Genomic DNA, 13,885 nt, shown 5'->3' on the forward strand with positions numbered 1-13,885 from the left:
TGAGCAGATGCCGTTTAAAATTACATGCTGTGCCATTTCTGTAGCGCTGGCACCAGCCCACTGAGCCACACGTGGCTGCACGAAGGCGGCACCACCAGCACTGGCAGCCCGGACACTGCAAGGCCTCATTAAATAACCCAAAATGCAGCAAAATCCTCTCTCACAGCCATCATTTCCCACATTTTCTCAACTGCTGCTCACAGTTCCTGGAAGCAAATCTTTGCTGCCCTTTGGTTTATCCACCCCAAGGCTCTGACGTTTCTGGGTCATTTTAGAGGCAAATGTTTCTTTCATCTCGACCACTGCACTAGGATAACCCCCACACTGTGTGTTTTACTGGCAGCTAAAGGATGTATTTATATACTGACTTTTAGCATCTGAAATATCTCTGGGGCTCCAAGGGAGGATTTGGAGAAAAACCCAAAGTCTGGCTCGTGGGGTGGCTGATGCAGGGAGACGTTAGAAAAAGGAAGTCTGGGGGGCAGGAAGAAAACCTGCTGGAGCCAAAAAGGGGTGAGGTTTTACATCAGATCTCCAGCTCAGGAGGGGAGACAGGGCAAAAGGACAGGGGTAATGAACTACAAGCCCCAGTGTGGATTTATTAAACAAGAAGGAATTCCAACAGCAAACACACGTGAACAAAGAGCCCCTGGCCTCGTGGCTCTTTGCCATCACATCCAGCACTCCGCTCCCCGGCTGCTGGCAGTCTGGAGCACAGTTTAATTAACCCAGACAGCAATCAGCTCCCAGACACAGCACCAGCAGCCGCTGATTCTGCACTCACTGGATTCAATCCCATCATCCCAACTGTGTCATTCTGTTGCCCAAGGAAGGGATGATTCCTATTGAACAGCCAGCACAATCATGTGGATTTCATCATTTTTCATAGGGAGGGACTACAGCAGACTGGGATCAGCTCTCAAAACAGCCAATCCAGGAGGGAAAATACCCAAAGGTATTTCCCTGCCTGCCCTGTGGGCACAATCACACACTGCCTGGTCTCTGAGGCAGGAAGTGAGGCACATCCAATGTGACCCAACAGGAGAGTGCACCACCTGAGTGCAAATGGGATTTCACCACTGCACACACCAAACCTGCTCCTGTGCTCCTTGAAAATCATGGGTTTAGCTCCAGTCCAGGGCAGCCCCAAGATTTGAAGCCTCAATCTTCCCAGGATGGGAAGGGTGGGAGGAAGGATTTACCTGCACAGCCCTGGGGCTGCAGAAGGCCAAGGCATCAGTTTGCTGCAGTGTGCTCCCTCCCCATCCCAGCACTTGGGAGCAGCACTGGAATGCTGCTGCTGGGAGAGCTGAGCAGCCAGACCAGCTGGCAAAGGCACATCTGACCCTGACATCCCGCAACCAAAATCACAAACAGCAAAAAAGATGTCGAGTTTTTGTCACAGCACAGGGAGGTGCCAGTTGGCCCCTACCAACAGATTGGTGCCAGCTCTCGGCAGGAGGAAACACAGCCCTCGGGTCCATGGTGGAAGAGCTGCAGCCACGCTGTGCTCCCGGCAGGGCAGGAGGAGCTGGAGTGCGGCTGGGGCCGGCTGCTGGCTGCCAACAGGGGTCCCCTGGGCCCTTCCCGACATGAACTCTCACACTCTGACGGCCGGGGGAGGGAGGATGCCGAGCTCCTCCCGCAGGGACTCCACTGGCTGCTCCCAGCGCTGCTCGTAGTAGACGTTCAGGACACAGCTGGCGTTGAGCCCGCTCCGAATCGCCCAGGGAACCAGCTCGGTGGCCAGGACCTGCAGCTTTCTGGAACAAACGGTACAGGTGGTGGCAGTTTTGATATCCACATTTCGTTAACTTCCTTCTCCAAGTCCCCACTGTAGGCTGATGCCAAACCCACGTGTCCCATGTATCCCTCTAACTTTCTGGCATCCCCTCTGCATAACTCACAGGGGAAACTGAGGCACAGAAGAGGAAGGTATGCCAGGAAGGTTACAGTCAACACAAACCCAAGGCCAGAACTCAGGTTCTGCAACTGCTGGGAAACAAAAACAGCTGTGCAGGGAACAGCTCCCAGTGTGGTGAGGGTCCTACTGGCCCTCAACATGTGCCCATCCAAGGCCTGGAAATTGCTCCTGCCTGGCTCAGGGGAGCTGGTGTTGAATGCAGATTAAGCATTGGGTTCTGCTTCAGTGACAAGCAAAGCTGTCATCCTTGGGATGTGGGGACAGCAATAGGCTCATGGAGGGATCCATGACTGACTCCCCACTGCAAACCAGCAGTGTCCCCTCTTTGTCCCCAGTGGACACACCACACAGGCTGGGTGTACCCAGGGCAGAGACTGGCACCTACCGTGTGCTGAGCCGGGCAGGGCCGAACGCTGCTCCCAGGACACACATGGGCAGCCCCGTCTGGATGGCTTCGAACCACTTCACCACCACCTCACCTGCGAGGGAGCAGGGAGGCTGTGAGCAGACAGAGCACCTGGATCAAGGGCAGCCAGGGCTGTGTGGCTCCTCAGCACAGGCTGTACATCTGCCCTTCCCAAGGAAGGCTACTTGGGAATGCTTCCCAAGTCTGACCATGGCCTGTGCCAGGCTGGGCCTTGTCACACACCACTCATCCACCCCAGAGGAATGGCACCCCACAAGCCCTGGGAGCTTGAGGAACACATCCCAGGCAGTCCAACTCCCTGCAGACCTCGGCAAGGCACTGCCACAGCCCGAAGCCCCGTGTGGCTCTCCTGGTCTCACAGCACAGGCCTTCTACAAAACTGCCTGGACTCAGGCAAAGCCTGAAGAGACCTGTCATGCTGGTCCCCACAGGTACCAGCAGGGCTGCACCTGTGACTTGCTATTGAGTCAGACAAAAATAAGGGCAAAGGACACAGAGATGTGCAGATAAGGATCAACCAGGAATTCCCTTCTGGCTTCACAGAGAGCTTGCAAAACATCCCACCCTCCCTGCCAGGCAGAAACCACCCATCCAGTGCCTGCCTGTGCCCAGGGCTTGGGCAGAGCATCTCCCAGCAGAGAAAAGGTGACATCTCATGCCCTCCTGGTCACCCCAGAGCCAGTGATGTAGGACAGTGATGATGTAAAATCCCCACACACTGGCCCGGGCTGAGGCTCAGGGAGTCTGGCTGGCCCAGCCTGCTCCATTTCTGGGAGGCAGCCCAGCACAATCGGGGGGTTTGGCAGTGCAGCTCCCTGAGCCCGCTGCTGCTCACCCAGCATGTTGGTTGGCATGCCCAGGAGGGTGTGCATCAGGTCATGGACCTCCCGGTACCGCTGGATCACGTATGCCAGCTCTTCATCATCGACAAACTTGGGCGGCATCCGGGTGTCTGGAGAAACTTTCTGCAAGTCCAGAGAGGCCCAACTCAACTCTGTGGCTCCAGTCTCACCTGTGCTCCCAGCACAGGGATCAGCCACAGAAATGTGCACGCCATGAACCCCCCTCTCACATTGTCCTCCAGGAACCGCACGTACTCCCGCCCCAGTGAGCCCTCCGGCAGCCCCTGCAGCCTGGCCATGTCCAGCGTGGACAGACGGATGCGAGGCCGTTCCCTGGAAGCACAACACAGGTCACTGAGACTCCCAGTAAAATCCACAGCAGCAGGTCCTGCAGAAAAGGTCCTTGGAAACCCCCACCCCTGCCTCTGCCCATCACTGCTATTTTCCCTGTGCAGATCCTAACTGCTCACTGCAGGGACAGCCCTGTCTGCACGTCTGTTGCAGAGGCTGGGACACAAATTGCTTAAAGGATCTACCTGAAGCCTTGGCAATAAAAGAGCCTGTATCTTGTGTGCTTGTAACAACCCTGGTGGGAAAAACATTGGTGTCCCCTGCACTGAAAAGCTGCTGCTGTGTGTGCCAGCCAGGCACAGCCCCCAGCAACAGCCAGCCCTGCAGAGCAGAGAAATTTAATGCCACTGCAAAGCAGCCAGAGCTTCAAAGGAGCAGCCCCAAAGAGGAGAAGGAATTTGTTCTAAGAAAAGGTTTAACTTCAATCCTGCTCAGGCTTTCACCACCAGCCACACGGCAGCCACCCAGAGAAAGGTCTCCTCTACAGGTTGTTGGCAAACAGGTGCCTCACAGCATTGGAAGTAAACAAAAGCCCTTTTATTTCCATTCACAGGGTAAACTCTTCCCACGATAAAAGATCCAGGAGCTGCTCAGCTCCTAGAGTGAATGTGCCAGTGAGATACGCATCACTGGCACCAATTTCACACTGGCTGCAGATATTTCCTTGTGTATTTGTTGTCAAAGGGACCTCAGCAGCTTGGGGGATAAAAACAAAAAGACCTGTGTGCCCAATTCAGACCCCTGCAAATCCCTGCAATACCACAGGGCAAGGAGCAGGTGGGTATGTCCCTTCCCAACCCTGTCCCTGAGTAGTTCTGCTGGGATTCAGCCCCATCCCAGTGCTCTGGATGTTTCACCCAGTCAACTTGTCGAGCCAGGATGAGGCTGGTCTGCACAAACATGTGGCAAAAGGCAACTTTTCTCAAGCTCCTATGTGACACAAGCAGCAGGTGTGACACATATCAGGGAATAGGGAGAAGGCAAGCAGATATACAGTGAGAGCTTGGTTAGTAAGAGAAATCCCTCCTGGTCCTCAGCCTTGCTGCACTCCACAGGTCCTTGCAGACATGGAAGCAGAAGTGATGGGGTCTTATAAAAGAAAATAAGTGGCCTTATTTCAGCTTGAGACAGGAAAAAAAATGGAAGTATCTAAGGAGGAGGCAGACCAGCAGAGACAGAGTTTCCAATGCAAGAAAATGCAGCAGCAGGCACAGGGAAGAATTTCATGGATGTAGTGTGTTCTCATCACTGCTCAGCACCCACATCCATGGGTTTCTCCCCTGTGCCTGCTGCTGCATCTCGTGGTGTTGGCAGCTGCCAGTTCCAGCAGCGGAGCAGAACAGACAGGCAAGTGGTGCCTGCCCTTGGATGTGTCACAGGGCTCCTGCGAATGTTAAAAATAAAGTTAGCCTGGAGGGTTAGAGCTGCAAAACACCTGTCCTGCTTCCAAGCTCTCCCTTCAGAGGGCCAAGGAACCTGCTTGGCCTCGTGTCTGCTGCCCCACCACAAACCACACGGCGAGGGAGGGAGGGAGGGATGGGGTGGGACGCACTGGAGGATGCGGTAACCTTCAGGGTGGTTTTTCATCTTGTCTCGCAGGTTTGGCAGGGCCAGGCAGCCTGTGGTCTCCCCAAGGACTGCCACCATGTCTGAAAGAGAGACCAGAGAGTGACCCAAGAGCTGTTTTCGCAACACCCAGCTATCCTTGGTGGGCAGCTGAGGAAACAGGGCAATGAACCATTGACCAGGAGCACGAGGAAGCCCGCAGCAAAGTGGGGATTCCATAAACCACAGATCTTCAGCTTCAGGGCTACTCTGCCGTGGTGTCACCCACATGGCCCTTCCTGGGAATGGGATGGAGAGCAGTCATGAGGCCTGGGGCACTCTGGAGAAACAGACCGGTCTGGGTGGCATCACAAGGGGTCACGCTGGGGTGCGTTGGGTTTCCTCACTCCCTCTCTTTCACAGCCTCCTGCACCGGGTCAGTTCTCAGCCCCGGGTCAGTTCTCAGCACCGGGTCCGTTCTCAGCGCTTGCCCCAGACTCTCCTATGAAGCTCCCAGGAGCAGGGAGCGGGATTTCCTGGCCGCGGGTGGCAGGCGCTGCCCTGGCCGGCCTTACCGTGCCTGTAGGGGTCATAGAGCGCCATGAGCGCGGAGCCGGCGGCCAGCAGCGCCTTCTGCAGCGGGCTGGTGGGGATGTGCCCGGGGTACAGCTGCTGCCACCCTTCCATCTCCTCCTCCTCCTCCTCCTCCTGGCCGCGTCCATCCGGGCCCCGCGGCTCGCTGTGGCTCGGCCGGGCTCTGCCTGCGGGGAGCAGCGGTGAGGGAGCGGCCCGGCTGAGGGGCTGGCGCGGACGCTCCGGGGGCTGCGGCACTTGCCTGGGGAAGCGGGGCCGCCCCGCAGCAGCGGGACCCCGGCCCGCGCCGCCCGCAGCAGCAGCAGCAGCCGCATGCACAAGCCGGCGGGGGGGGCGTGGGGCCGCGTCCGGGAGGCGGTGGAGACGCGGCTGCTGCGCGGTGAGCGCGGGCGGCGGGACCCCCTAGACCATCCCATCCCATCCCCAGGGGCTACCGGCGGGGCCCGTCCCGTCCCCGGGTACCGCCGGCCGCCCCTGACTCCCCCTGTGCCCCGGGTCTCTTTCAGAACTGAACGCGGCTCCGGAGCGCGCCCCGCGGCAGCGAGTCCGCTTCCTACCGAGCCCGGCCGCGGAGGGGGCCGTGGAGCTGGTGGCTGCCAGCGTGCCGGTGCTGGCCGAGCACCCCCTCGGTAAGGGCACCGCGGGGCCTGCCCCGGGGGACCGGGCACCGGGGGGAGCCCCGGGCAGGCGCTGCCGACCGGCTCCGTCTCTGTCTCCGTTGCAGTCCGAGGCCCGCGGTTCAGGAAGCTGAAGATCGGAGCAGGTCACCGGCTGGATGTGAAGGCCTCGGGAGTTTTCGGTGGGTCCCGTCCCGCGGCAGTACCGTGACGGGTTTCCATGCAGGGAAGAAGGGTGGATGCACGGCCACTGCGCCACAGCAGCCCCTGGATATCACAGCCCCACTGGGAGTTTGAGTGCTAAAGCACAGAAATGGCCCAGCAAGCCTCTGGCAAAGCTAGATAGGAGAGACCCAGGCACAGTGGGTTCTGCTGGGGGACACCAATCCCCATGTCTGCTCCACCACCTCAACTGGCTTTGCTGTGGCTGGCACTGCTGAGCGTTTGCCCTGAGTGCCCAGATGGAAAGTTCTGGGGAAATCCAAGAGTTCTGTTACAGCCCTATGGTTTTCATGCCAGACAATAATTTGGGGGTCTAGTTGCACTCCTCAGACGTGACTGCTAAGGAGATACAGCCCTGTCCAGGCGTGAGTGGCGTGAGTATTCAGTGCTGTGTAAATGCACATCAGTGACTTTTTGTGAGGCTGAGTAACAGGTTCCCCATTTTCTGTGTTGCAGTGCTTGGCATCGGCCATGGGAACAAGCTGCTCACTGACCTGTACAACTGCCACCTGACCAAGGTAAGTGCTGGCTCTGAACAGAGCCCCAGAGTGCTGTCACATGCTTGATCCTGCCCCAGTGTCCCAGACCAGCCCTGTGATGTTGATTCTGCACTTAAGTCTCAAACCTACCAGTGCTTTTGAGAGCTTTTCAGGGTCTAGAGTTTCATCCTTCACATGAGCATCCACTTGTCGCCTTTTGAGCACAGGATGTTGCTGTTTTTTGTATAGAACTCTCATAGCCTGCACTTCTAGCAGCTGCATGGTGCAGTACTGCTGCTCAATTGCTTGCAGCATTTTTTTGATAAATTGCACTCTGTCCTTCTTCCAGGTTTATACTGTTGGTGGGCTTTTTGGTAAAGCCACTGATGACTTCTCAGACACAGGAAATTTAGTAGAGAAGACAACATTTGGTAAGAAACTGATTTGATGTGTTGTGGTGGTTTTTTGGTTTTTTTTAAACAGAACACCAAACAACAGATTAAAACATTTAATCAGGTGAATTGCACAATAACAAAAGCCACATCTTGCATGTCTTCTAGTCCTTGTTGATGTTGTAGTTGCCCCATTCTAAATCTAACCATGATATACACAAAGCAAGGTGAATGCTTGTCACAGTGGTTGCTAATTAGTTGGTCAGGACCCAGATCTCCTGTGAATCTCACTTGGAGATAGCAGTTAGGAGATTTCATTGAATGAAAACATACAGTAAAAAAACTGGAGCATCAGTGTTTTGGAATCAGTTAAGCAAAATAACTCTTCCCTTTGCAGTCCAGCTCTGTACTGCTCCACGTAGAGCCAGGGGAAATGACTTTGCAAAGGCCACCCCTCAGCTCTCATCAGCCCCTTTTGATGTGACTGCCCGCCCGAGGGACAGCAATACCTCAGTGGCACTTTTCAGACTTCCCAGTTTCTGGATGGATAATTGAGACTTTGTTTTTGCCTTAATATTTGCAGATCACATCACAAGGGAGAAGCTGGAGCGGATTCTTGCTGTCATTCAAGGGACAAATCAAAAGGCCCTGCTGATGTGCGTATCCATGAAATGAGCTGGGCTGATCCCACTGCTGTGTGCTGGTCTTCAGAACAAATGAGAGGATTCTGTTTCCCATAATCAAAGTCTCTAAAGGTTGGAGTGCTAGCAAGGGGCAGAGAGAAGTTATTCTGTGTGCTCTGTGCTCTGCTGAGAGGTTGCAGTTAAATGTCCTTCTTGTATCCCAAAATCTCCAATCTGCTGGTTTAGGACCAATCTGCTATATTAGGGATGAGAAAAGTATCTTGTAGACATGACCATGTACCTCCATCCCAAACTGTGTTACACTACTGATAGTACATACACCACAAAAATATATGCAAAAACTCACTGGATGGTTTAAGAATTAAAACTGCATCTCTGTTTTAGGGGATTGACATCTTTGGAGAGAAGTTTCTAAATGTCTCTGCTGCTCTCTTTTTCTCCCTAGGTATTCTAACATTGATATGAAAACACAAGAGGCATATGAGCTGGCTGTCAAAGGGTTGATCCGCCCCATGGGAAAAAGCCCCCCAATAATCACAGCAATCCGATGCCTCCAGTTTGCACTTCCAGAATTCCAGCTAGGTAGGACTGGCACAGAATGTACTGGGGAACTCTGAATATGTATTATGGCAAATAAGTTGGTAAACTTCATTTTCTTATTATTTATTGCAAAATGAGTTGGTGGGAATTTCTTATCAACTTACAACTTCTCTAGTAAATCCAGCCAGCTCTTAGTTTTTTCCTTCCTAGTTCAGCTCTAAGCCCAAGGCTGGAAAATTTGCATCATGAATACTTATGGGGGAAATTCTTCTTAGTTCAATGTTTCAGTGTAATGCATTTCAGTGCTGGGTTTTGGGTTTTTTTAAAAAGTGTCATTTTCCTGTAGCCAGTCCCCTTTCCCTCACAAATTATTTGTCTTATTAAAAAGGTGCCTTTTTATCCCCTTTGAAATACCTAAATTTCTACATTGCTCTTCTATATCTGTAGGTTTGTTTTCAAAAGTGTTCACTTTGGAAGGGTGTGGAACACCCATTCCAGAAAATCATTCCATGCTCTTAGTGTCTTCTTCCAAACCAGTTCTTTCAGCGTAACTGCGAGTGATGTCTGGATTTACAATGTCAGAGCTTGTGTCAAAGCTTTGCTCCTGAAGCAATGTCTCTGTCCTCCTAGAAATCCACTGCCTGCATGAGACTCAGCAGTACCTGCGGAAGATGGTTCACGAGATTGGTCTGGAGCTGAAATCATCTGCTGTGTGCACACAAGTGCGCAGAGTACGCGACGGGGTTTTCACGGTGGATGACGCTCTCCCGAGAACTCAGTGGAACCTGCAGAGCATCCAGGAGGCAATTCGGAACTGTCAGCTCAAGGTGGAAACAGAGCTGGAGAAAACCCTGGCACACGAGGAGAGCAGTCCTCTTCATCAGCTGGACTGGGACACAGCTGAGCGTGCTCTGCAGGAGCGTCCGTGAGCAATCCTGCAGCACAATACGGCAGCGACGTGCCAGCAGTGTGATGGACAGCAGAAGGAAAGAGGTTAATTGCAGTTCACTTCCACCCTTTCCTTCAGATGACTTTTATTGGAGGCTTTTTTTCCTTCAGTGACAGGCTGTATCATTTTTTTTAAAGCATCACAAACAGTTCATTAACAGGAGGTAGCTGTGCCAAAATTCCTGTTGATTTTGAGAACATTAGGTTGCTAAGGGATATAAAAACCCATTCCCGTATTGTTCAGCAGCAGGAAGTAGTGTCTTAGAAAGCTGTATTCTCTTGACTGCACAGATTTGTTCCTTGCAACTGGCAGCATGACTTATCTGCTGTATGGATTTTATTTTCCCTGTGTTCTCCTGGAGTATTTTCTTTCCATTAGCCCTGCTCTCAGACACATGGGAGCTCAAAATCAGGATAAATGAGGGATGTACAGGAGAAAACACAGCTTACCCAAAGCAACGCAAGGAAATGGTTTTATCCAGAGCAGGCATGTGATGAAAAGTGGCTTATAATGGGGACTAATGCACAGGATACACAAAAAATAAAATGGAAAATGACCTAATGGGGAAGAGGTTGGTTCTTGGCTCAGTACTCATCCATGTACATTAACCCATAAAAACCAAGCAAGTGCTACTTTATTTTACCCTTTTTTTCCTGAGGAGCCAAGGGTATTCAGTGGTCTCTGGTATTTTCCTCTGCAGCAGTTCCTTGCAGACAGCAGGTCCTGCTCTTTGGTGAAACTGTAAATATTGTGATACCATTTGGTCTCTGTTAGCTGATTATAGCTGGGTCTGACTTTGCAGAAACACACTTTCTAAATTGAAGTTAAAAGTCTGGAATTACTTACCATTATTGCACTCAATGGTTTTCCAGTTATATACTTAGTGAGTTTGGAGATTTATTTATGGAAAGCAGATTTGTTCTGTTCCTCTTCTCAACTTGGACAAGGGCCAGCATATTTCATCCTCCAGGTGACAACCATAAGGGTACAAGAGTAACTCTGGGAGGGGCAGTCACAGGGGCCATGATGAAGTACCTCAGTGGCAGTGTGCAGTCCTGTCCTGAAGCATCCCAGGAGCTCTTAGTGCCTGGAATCTTTCAGTTCTGGGTTCCTCTGGGCTGCACAGAGCAGCCAGAACAGCCATGGAACGCAGCTGCCACCGCCTGGCAGAGCCACCGTGCCAGCAGCAGGGATTCCCCAAGGACACTGTGCCCTGTCCTTGGGCTGTTCTGTGCATGTTCTCATCCTCCATGGACAAGGGATTTGGATCAGGGAACCTTCCCTGGACACCTGCCCAGTGTTAGCTGAAGCATAAACCCATCCCTGCAGCCACAAGCAGAACATTTGCACAGCTACAGCTGCAAATTTTAACCCCAGTGCTCCTACATAGTGGGGAAGAAAACATGGACTTCTCACTCCTTGAACAACCTTCAGTAACTTTGGGAATGGATTACACTTCATGCCCTCAGCTCACACCTCACACAAACTGGAGAATTTCCATACATACTTCCTATTGCAAAAGCAATTTCCAGTTGTGTGTGTCACTGACAGGAACATTTTGGTTGGAACACTCCAGGCTGAACCAGTCCTTCTACACAAAAAATACCAGCCAAAACAGCAACTTGAGTAACAAAGTTTGCATTTCCCAGTTCTTGTCACCTTGTGCCTTTTTTCCTCCCCTTAAAACTACTCCAAAACACATGAGTGTTCCACACTTGGCAGAGGGGTATGTGTTAGGGAGAGGTGTGAACGTCCCCCCTGAGAGTCCACTCTGGTCTGGGCACAGGAAATATTCTGCACAGCTGCACATCAGCAGAGACTTGGATGAATCATGGAATATACAGGCTCTTTCTGTCCCCCTGCTTGAGACCACTCCCCACAGTTTTTAAGGCAAAACAAGACACTATTAGTGACATTTCTGTGCCACATCCAGAGCCAGGAGTGTAAAACAAATTATCTGCTCTCAGCAGCAGCCTTGTGACTGGTTTCTGGCTTCCAACCACAATGAAGACAGATTAATTTGATTCAAATTTGGATGTAAGCAGACTGCAGCATGGGCATAACTGGAGAGCACAGGGGAAACTTACTGGCTAGAAGGTCTTGGAAAGTAAAGATGGGCAGAAGGACATCAAGTGTGAGTGAAAAGGGACAACAGATCTGCAGTCAGCAGAGCACTTCATCACTTCCAACTGCCCAAAGCAGCCAAATTTAGTCTGTGCAGTCACCCTCAGCCCTCACACTGACATTGAAGCACTCGTGCTCCCAACATCATCCACTGTCCAGGACAGCTCTCACTGCCACCATGACTCTGCACTTAGAGCAGACAAAAGTGATTCTGCACCTGCACACTCCTGGAGAAAACATCTGAATAACTCATGTTAGAGTTGTCTCAATATAGTTTTAGAATTTGTTCCCTGAACTGCAGGTTCATGCAGTGTTTTATAGGCTCTTAAAGTGATTTACTAACAGATGTGAAGGCTGCTTTATTCAGAGTGAACAGTTCAACACAACTTTACATTTTGCCATTTACTACAGAAATGACACAAAACCTCCAGATACCAGAGCAGGTAAGTACAAAAATGCAGAACACCCAGACTTCTCTGGATTTGTTGATAAAACAAAATAAACCCCCAAACCACCACAATTTCTGCCTTCTTCCCTCCTTTCTTCTAAGGGTTTTCCTTTCAAAGCAGCTATTACATTGCACATGTGTCTGTCCTCACTTCCTCTATCCATTCAGTAACCAAACAGCCCCTGGATACTGCAGGAAATCAAAGGCTCCATGGGAGAGGTTCAACATCAACCTGAACTACAACCTTTCAAAAAAAATCCTGTTGATCAGGTAGTACATGAAATTAGCTAAAATCCTAATCCCTTTTCCAAAGGTTCCTTTTCCACCTTCTGTCTCTCCCAAACCAGGATGACACCAGTGTGTAATGGCCCAGTGACAGTCACTTTGGCAGGACATGGCACTCTCCAGGTTCAGGACTAGTCACTGAGCTCCAGGTCATACTCAGGATAGAGCTGTTTTGTAGTGACCCCTCGGATAACAGCTAGGAAATAAAGAAACAGCATTGCTGTCAGTAAACAAAGATCAAATGAGTCAGAAACTTGGTGTTTTCCTCCCCTAATTATCCCATAGCACATCCCATAGCCAAGAAACCCAAGGTTTTGCAGCTGTGCCTCATGCTTGCCCAAACACTTTTTTTAAAGTGAAGAATCTGTAACACAAGCTTTGCCTCCATGGTAGCAGCTTCTTTCTGTTTGTATGAAAACACTGACTAAGAAGGTCTTGAACAGCTTTCCCTTCCTTACCTAGCTTGCCCAGGAGCATCTGCCCAGCATCTTTGATTTCATTGTACTCATGGAGCAGAGAGATGTGCTTGTCCAGTTCCTCCAGGCTGTAGCCCCTGTAAAATAACACCAGAAAGGTCACAAATGGCACAGAGGGACTGGGGCTTCCCTGGGTATGTTCCTCTGGGACATACCCAAGCCTGGCACCTCAAAAACAGAGACTGAACACAGCAAAGTGCAGTTGCTGCAAGTCCTGAACATGAAGGATCTAAATAAGCTCAAGAAAGCCAGTTTATCCAAGTTCTCAGAATCCAGTAGAAACAGGAGTAGTTTGTGGTGAATTCCATTGATCTGTATCTCTAACCTGTATATAGGGAAAAATTAAGAATTGTAGACTCATTTAGGATGGAAAAGACCTCCAAAAGCATCAAGTCCAACCTTTGGCTAAGCACCACCATATGAACTAAAGCAGAGCACTGAGTGCCATATCCAGTCATCTCCTGAACACCTCCAGGGACCATGACTCCCTCACCTCCCTGGCCAGCCCAGTCCAATGTTTAATCACCCTTGCAGCAAAGAAATTCCTCCTGATGTCCAACCTGAAGCTCCCCTGGCACAGCCTGAGGCCATTTCCTCTTGTTCTGTAGCTAGAAGGTTTGTTTATCCTTGAGGATAAATGAAGAGGGGTTCTGGAACAGCCTTTGTTGTTTTACCACTTCCATCCTATGCACTACACTGAAAATATCAGTCTTTCACAACAAATAACAAATGGCTAAAATTATCCCAGTAAACACATAATTACCTCAGGAACACCCAAGCTAAAACAGAAATCCTCTTATGCAAGCTCCTAGTAAAACTTGTTTTGCTTTGCCACATGAAGTGGAAAGAATTCCCTCTTGTCTCTAACAAGTCCCATCACTTACAACACTGTAACCAGCATTGCACCACGCCAACAATGGCATCATAGAAGGTCAACTCAGCTCCAGTTCCTGGATCACATCTTATTTTAAAAACAAAAATAATTAAGGCATCAAGTAAACACTGAGCCTGCCAAGGACGTACTCT

The 13,885-nt window shown here is 51.0% G+C and overlaps 2 protein-coding genes and 1 long non-coding RNA gene across 4 annotated transcripts; 1 reads left to right on the forward strand and 2 right to left on the reverse strand.

The window, feature by feature from the left end:
- Positions 1-574: 574 nt before the first annotated feature.
- On the reverse strand, positions 575-6,004 carry COQ4 (coenzyme Q4). 2 transcript variants are annotated; one of them, XM_039720080.1, is made up of 7 exons: positions 5,925-6,004; positions 5,665-5,850; positions 5,097-5,193; positions 3,424-3,526; positions 3,187-3,316; positions 2,310-2,403; positions 575-1,763 (listed from the first exon to the last, which is right to left on the reverse strand). In XM_039720080.1, exons 1-7 carry the CDS (start codon positions 5,995-5,997, stop codon positions 1,601-1,603), a joined length of 846 nt encoding a protein of 281 aa, XP_039576014.1. In that variant the 5' UTR covers positions 5,998-6,004; the 3' UTR covers positions 575-1,600. The 2 variants fall into 2 exon arrangements, with proteins under 2 accessions (XP_039576014.1, XP_039576013.1); XM_039720079.1 differs by having other exon boundaries at positions 4,980-5,193.
- Positions 5,996-10,087, forward strand: TRUB2 (TruB pseudouridine synthase family member 2). The gene is made up of 8 exons (XM_039720082.1): positions 5,996-6,062; positions 6,190-6,312; positions 6,408-6,482; positions 6,979-7,040; positions 7,351-7,432; positions 7,977-8,049; positions 8,483-8,619; positions 9,208-10,087. The coding sequence occupies exons 1-8, from the start codon at positions 5,996-5,998 to the stop codon at positions 9,504-9,506; spliced, it is 918 nt and encodes a 305-aa protein (XP_039576016.1). The 3' UTR covers positions 9,507-10,087.
- A 2,445-nt stretch (positions 10,088-12,532) lies between these two features.
- LOC120507433 lies at positions 12,533-13,876 on the reverse strand. Its single transcript, XR_005628752.1, has 3 exons — positions 13,015-13,876; positions 12,842-12,936; positions 12,533-12,579 (listed from the first exon to the last, which is right to left on the reverse strand). It is a non-coding gene; the product is annotated as an uncharacterized LOC120507433 (long non-coding RNA).
- Between the last annotated feature and the right edge of the window lie 9 nt (positions 13,877-13,885).

This window comes from Passer montanus, unplaced genomic scaffold, assembly GCF_014805655.1.
Source record: "Passer montanus isolate IOZ18808 unplaced genomic scaffold, ASM1480565v1 scaffold43, whole genome shotgun sequence".
In the NCBI taxonomy this organism is placed as follows: domain Eukaryota; kingdom Metazoa; phylum Chordata; class Aves; order Passeriformes; family Passeridae; genus Passer; species Passer montanus.

Bases quoted from the DNA above. Each gene is read 5' to 3' on its own strand.
- TRUB2 (XM_039720082.1), top strand. From the start codon at position 5,996: ATGCACAAGCCGGCGGGGGGGGCGTGGGGCCGCGTCCGGGAGGCGGTG. The intron at 7,041-7,350 runs GTAAGTGCTGGC...TCCTTCTTCCAG, and splicing joins ACAACTGCCACCTGACCAAG to GTTTATACTGTTGGTGGGCT. The intron at 7,433-7,976 runs GTAAGAAACTGA...TAATATTTGCAG, and splicing joins AGTAGAGAAGACAACATTTG to ATCACATCACAAGGGAGAAG.
- COQ4 (XM_039720079.1), bottom strand. From the start codon at position 5,997: ATGCGGCTGCTGCTGCTGCTGCGGGCGGCGCGGGCCGGGGTCCCGCTG. The intron at 2,404-3,186 runs GTGAGCAGCAGC...GCTCCCTCGCAG, and splicing joins CATGCCAACCAACATGCTGG to GTGAGGTGGTGGTGAAGTGG. The intron at 1,764-2,309 runs GTAGGTGCCAGT...CGTTTGTTCCAG, and splicing joins CCTGCCCGGCTCAGCACACG to AAAGCTGCAGGTCCTGGCCA.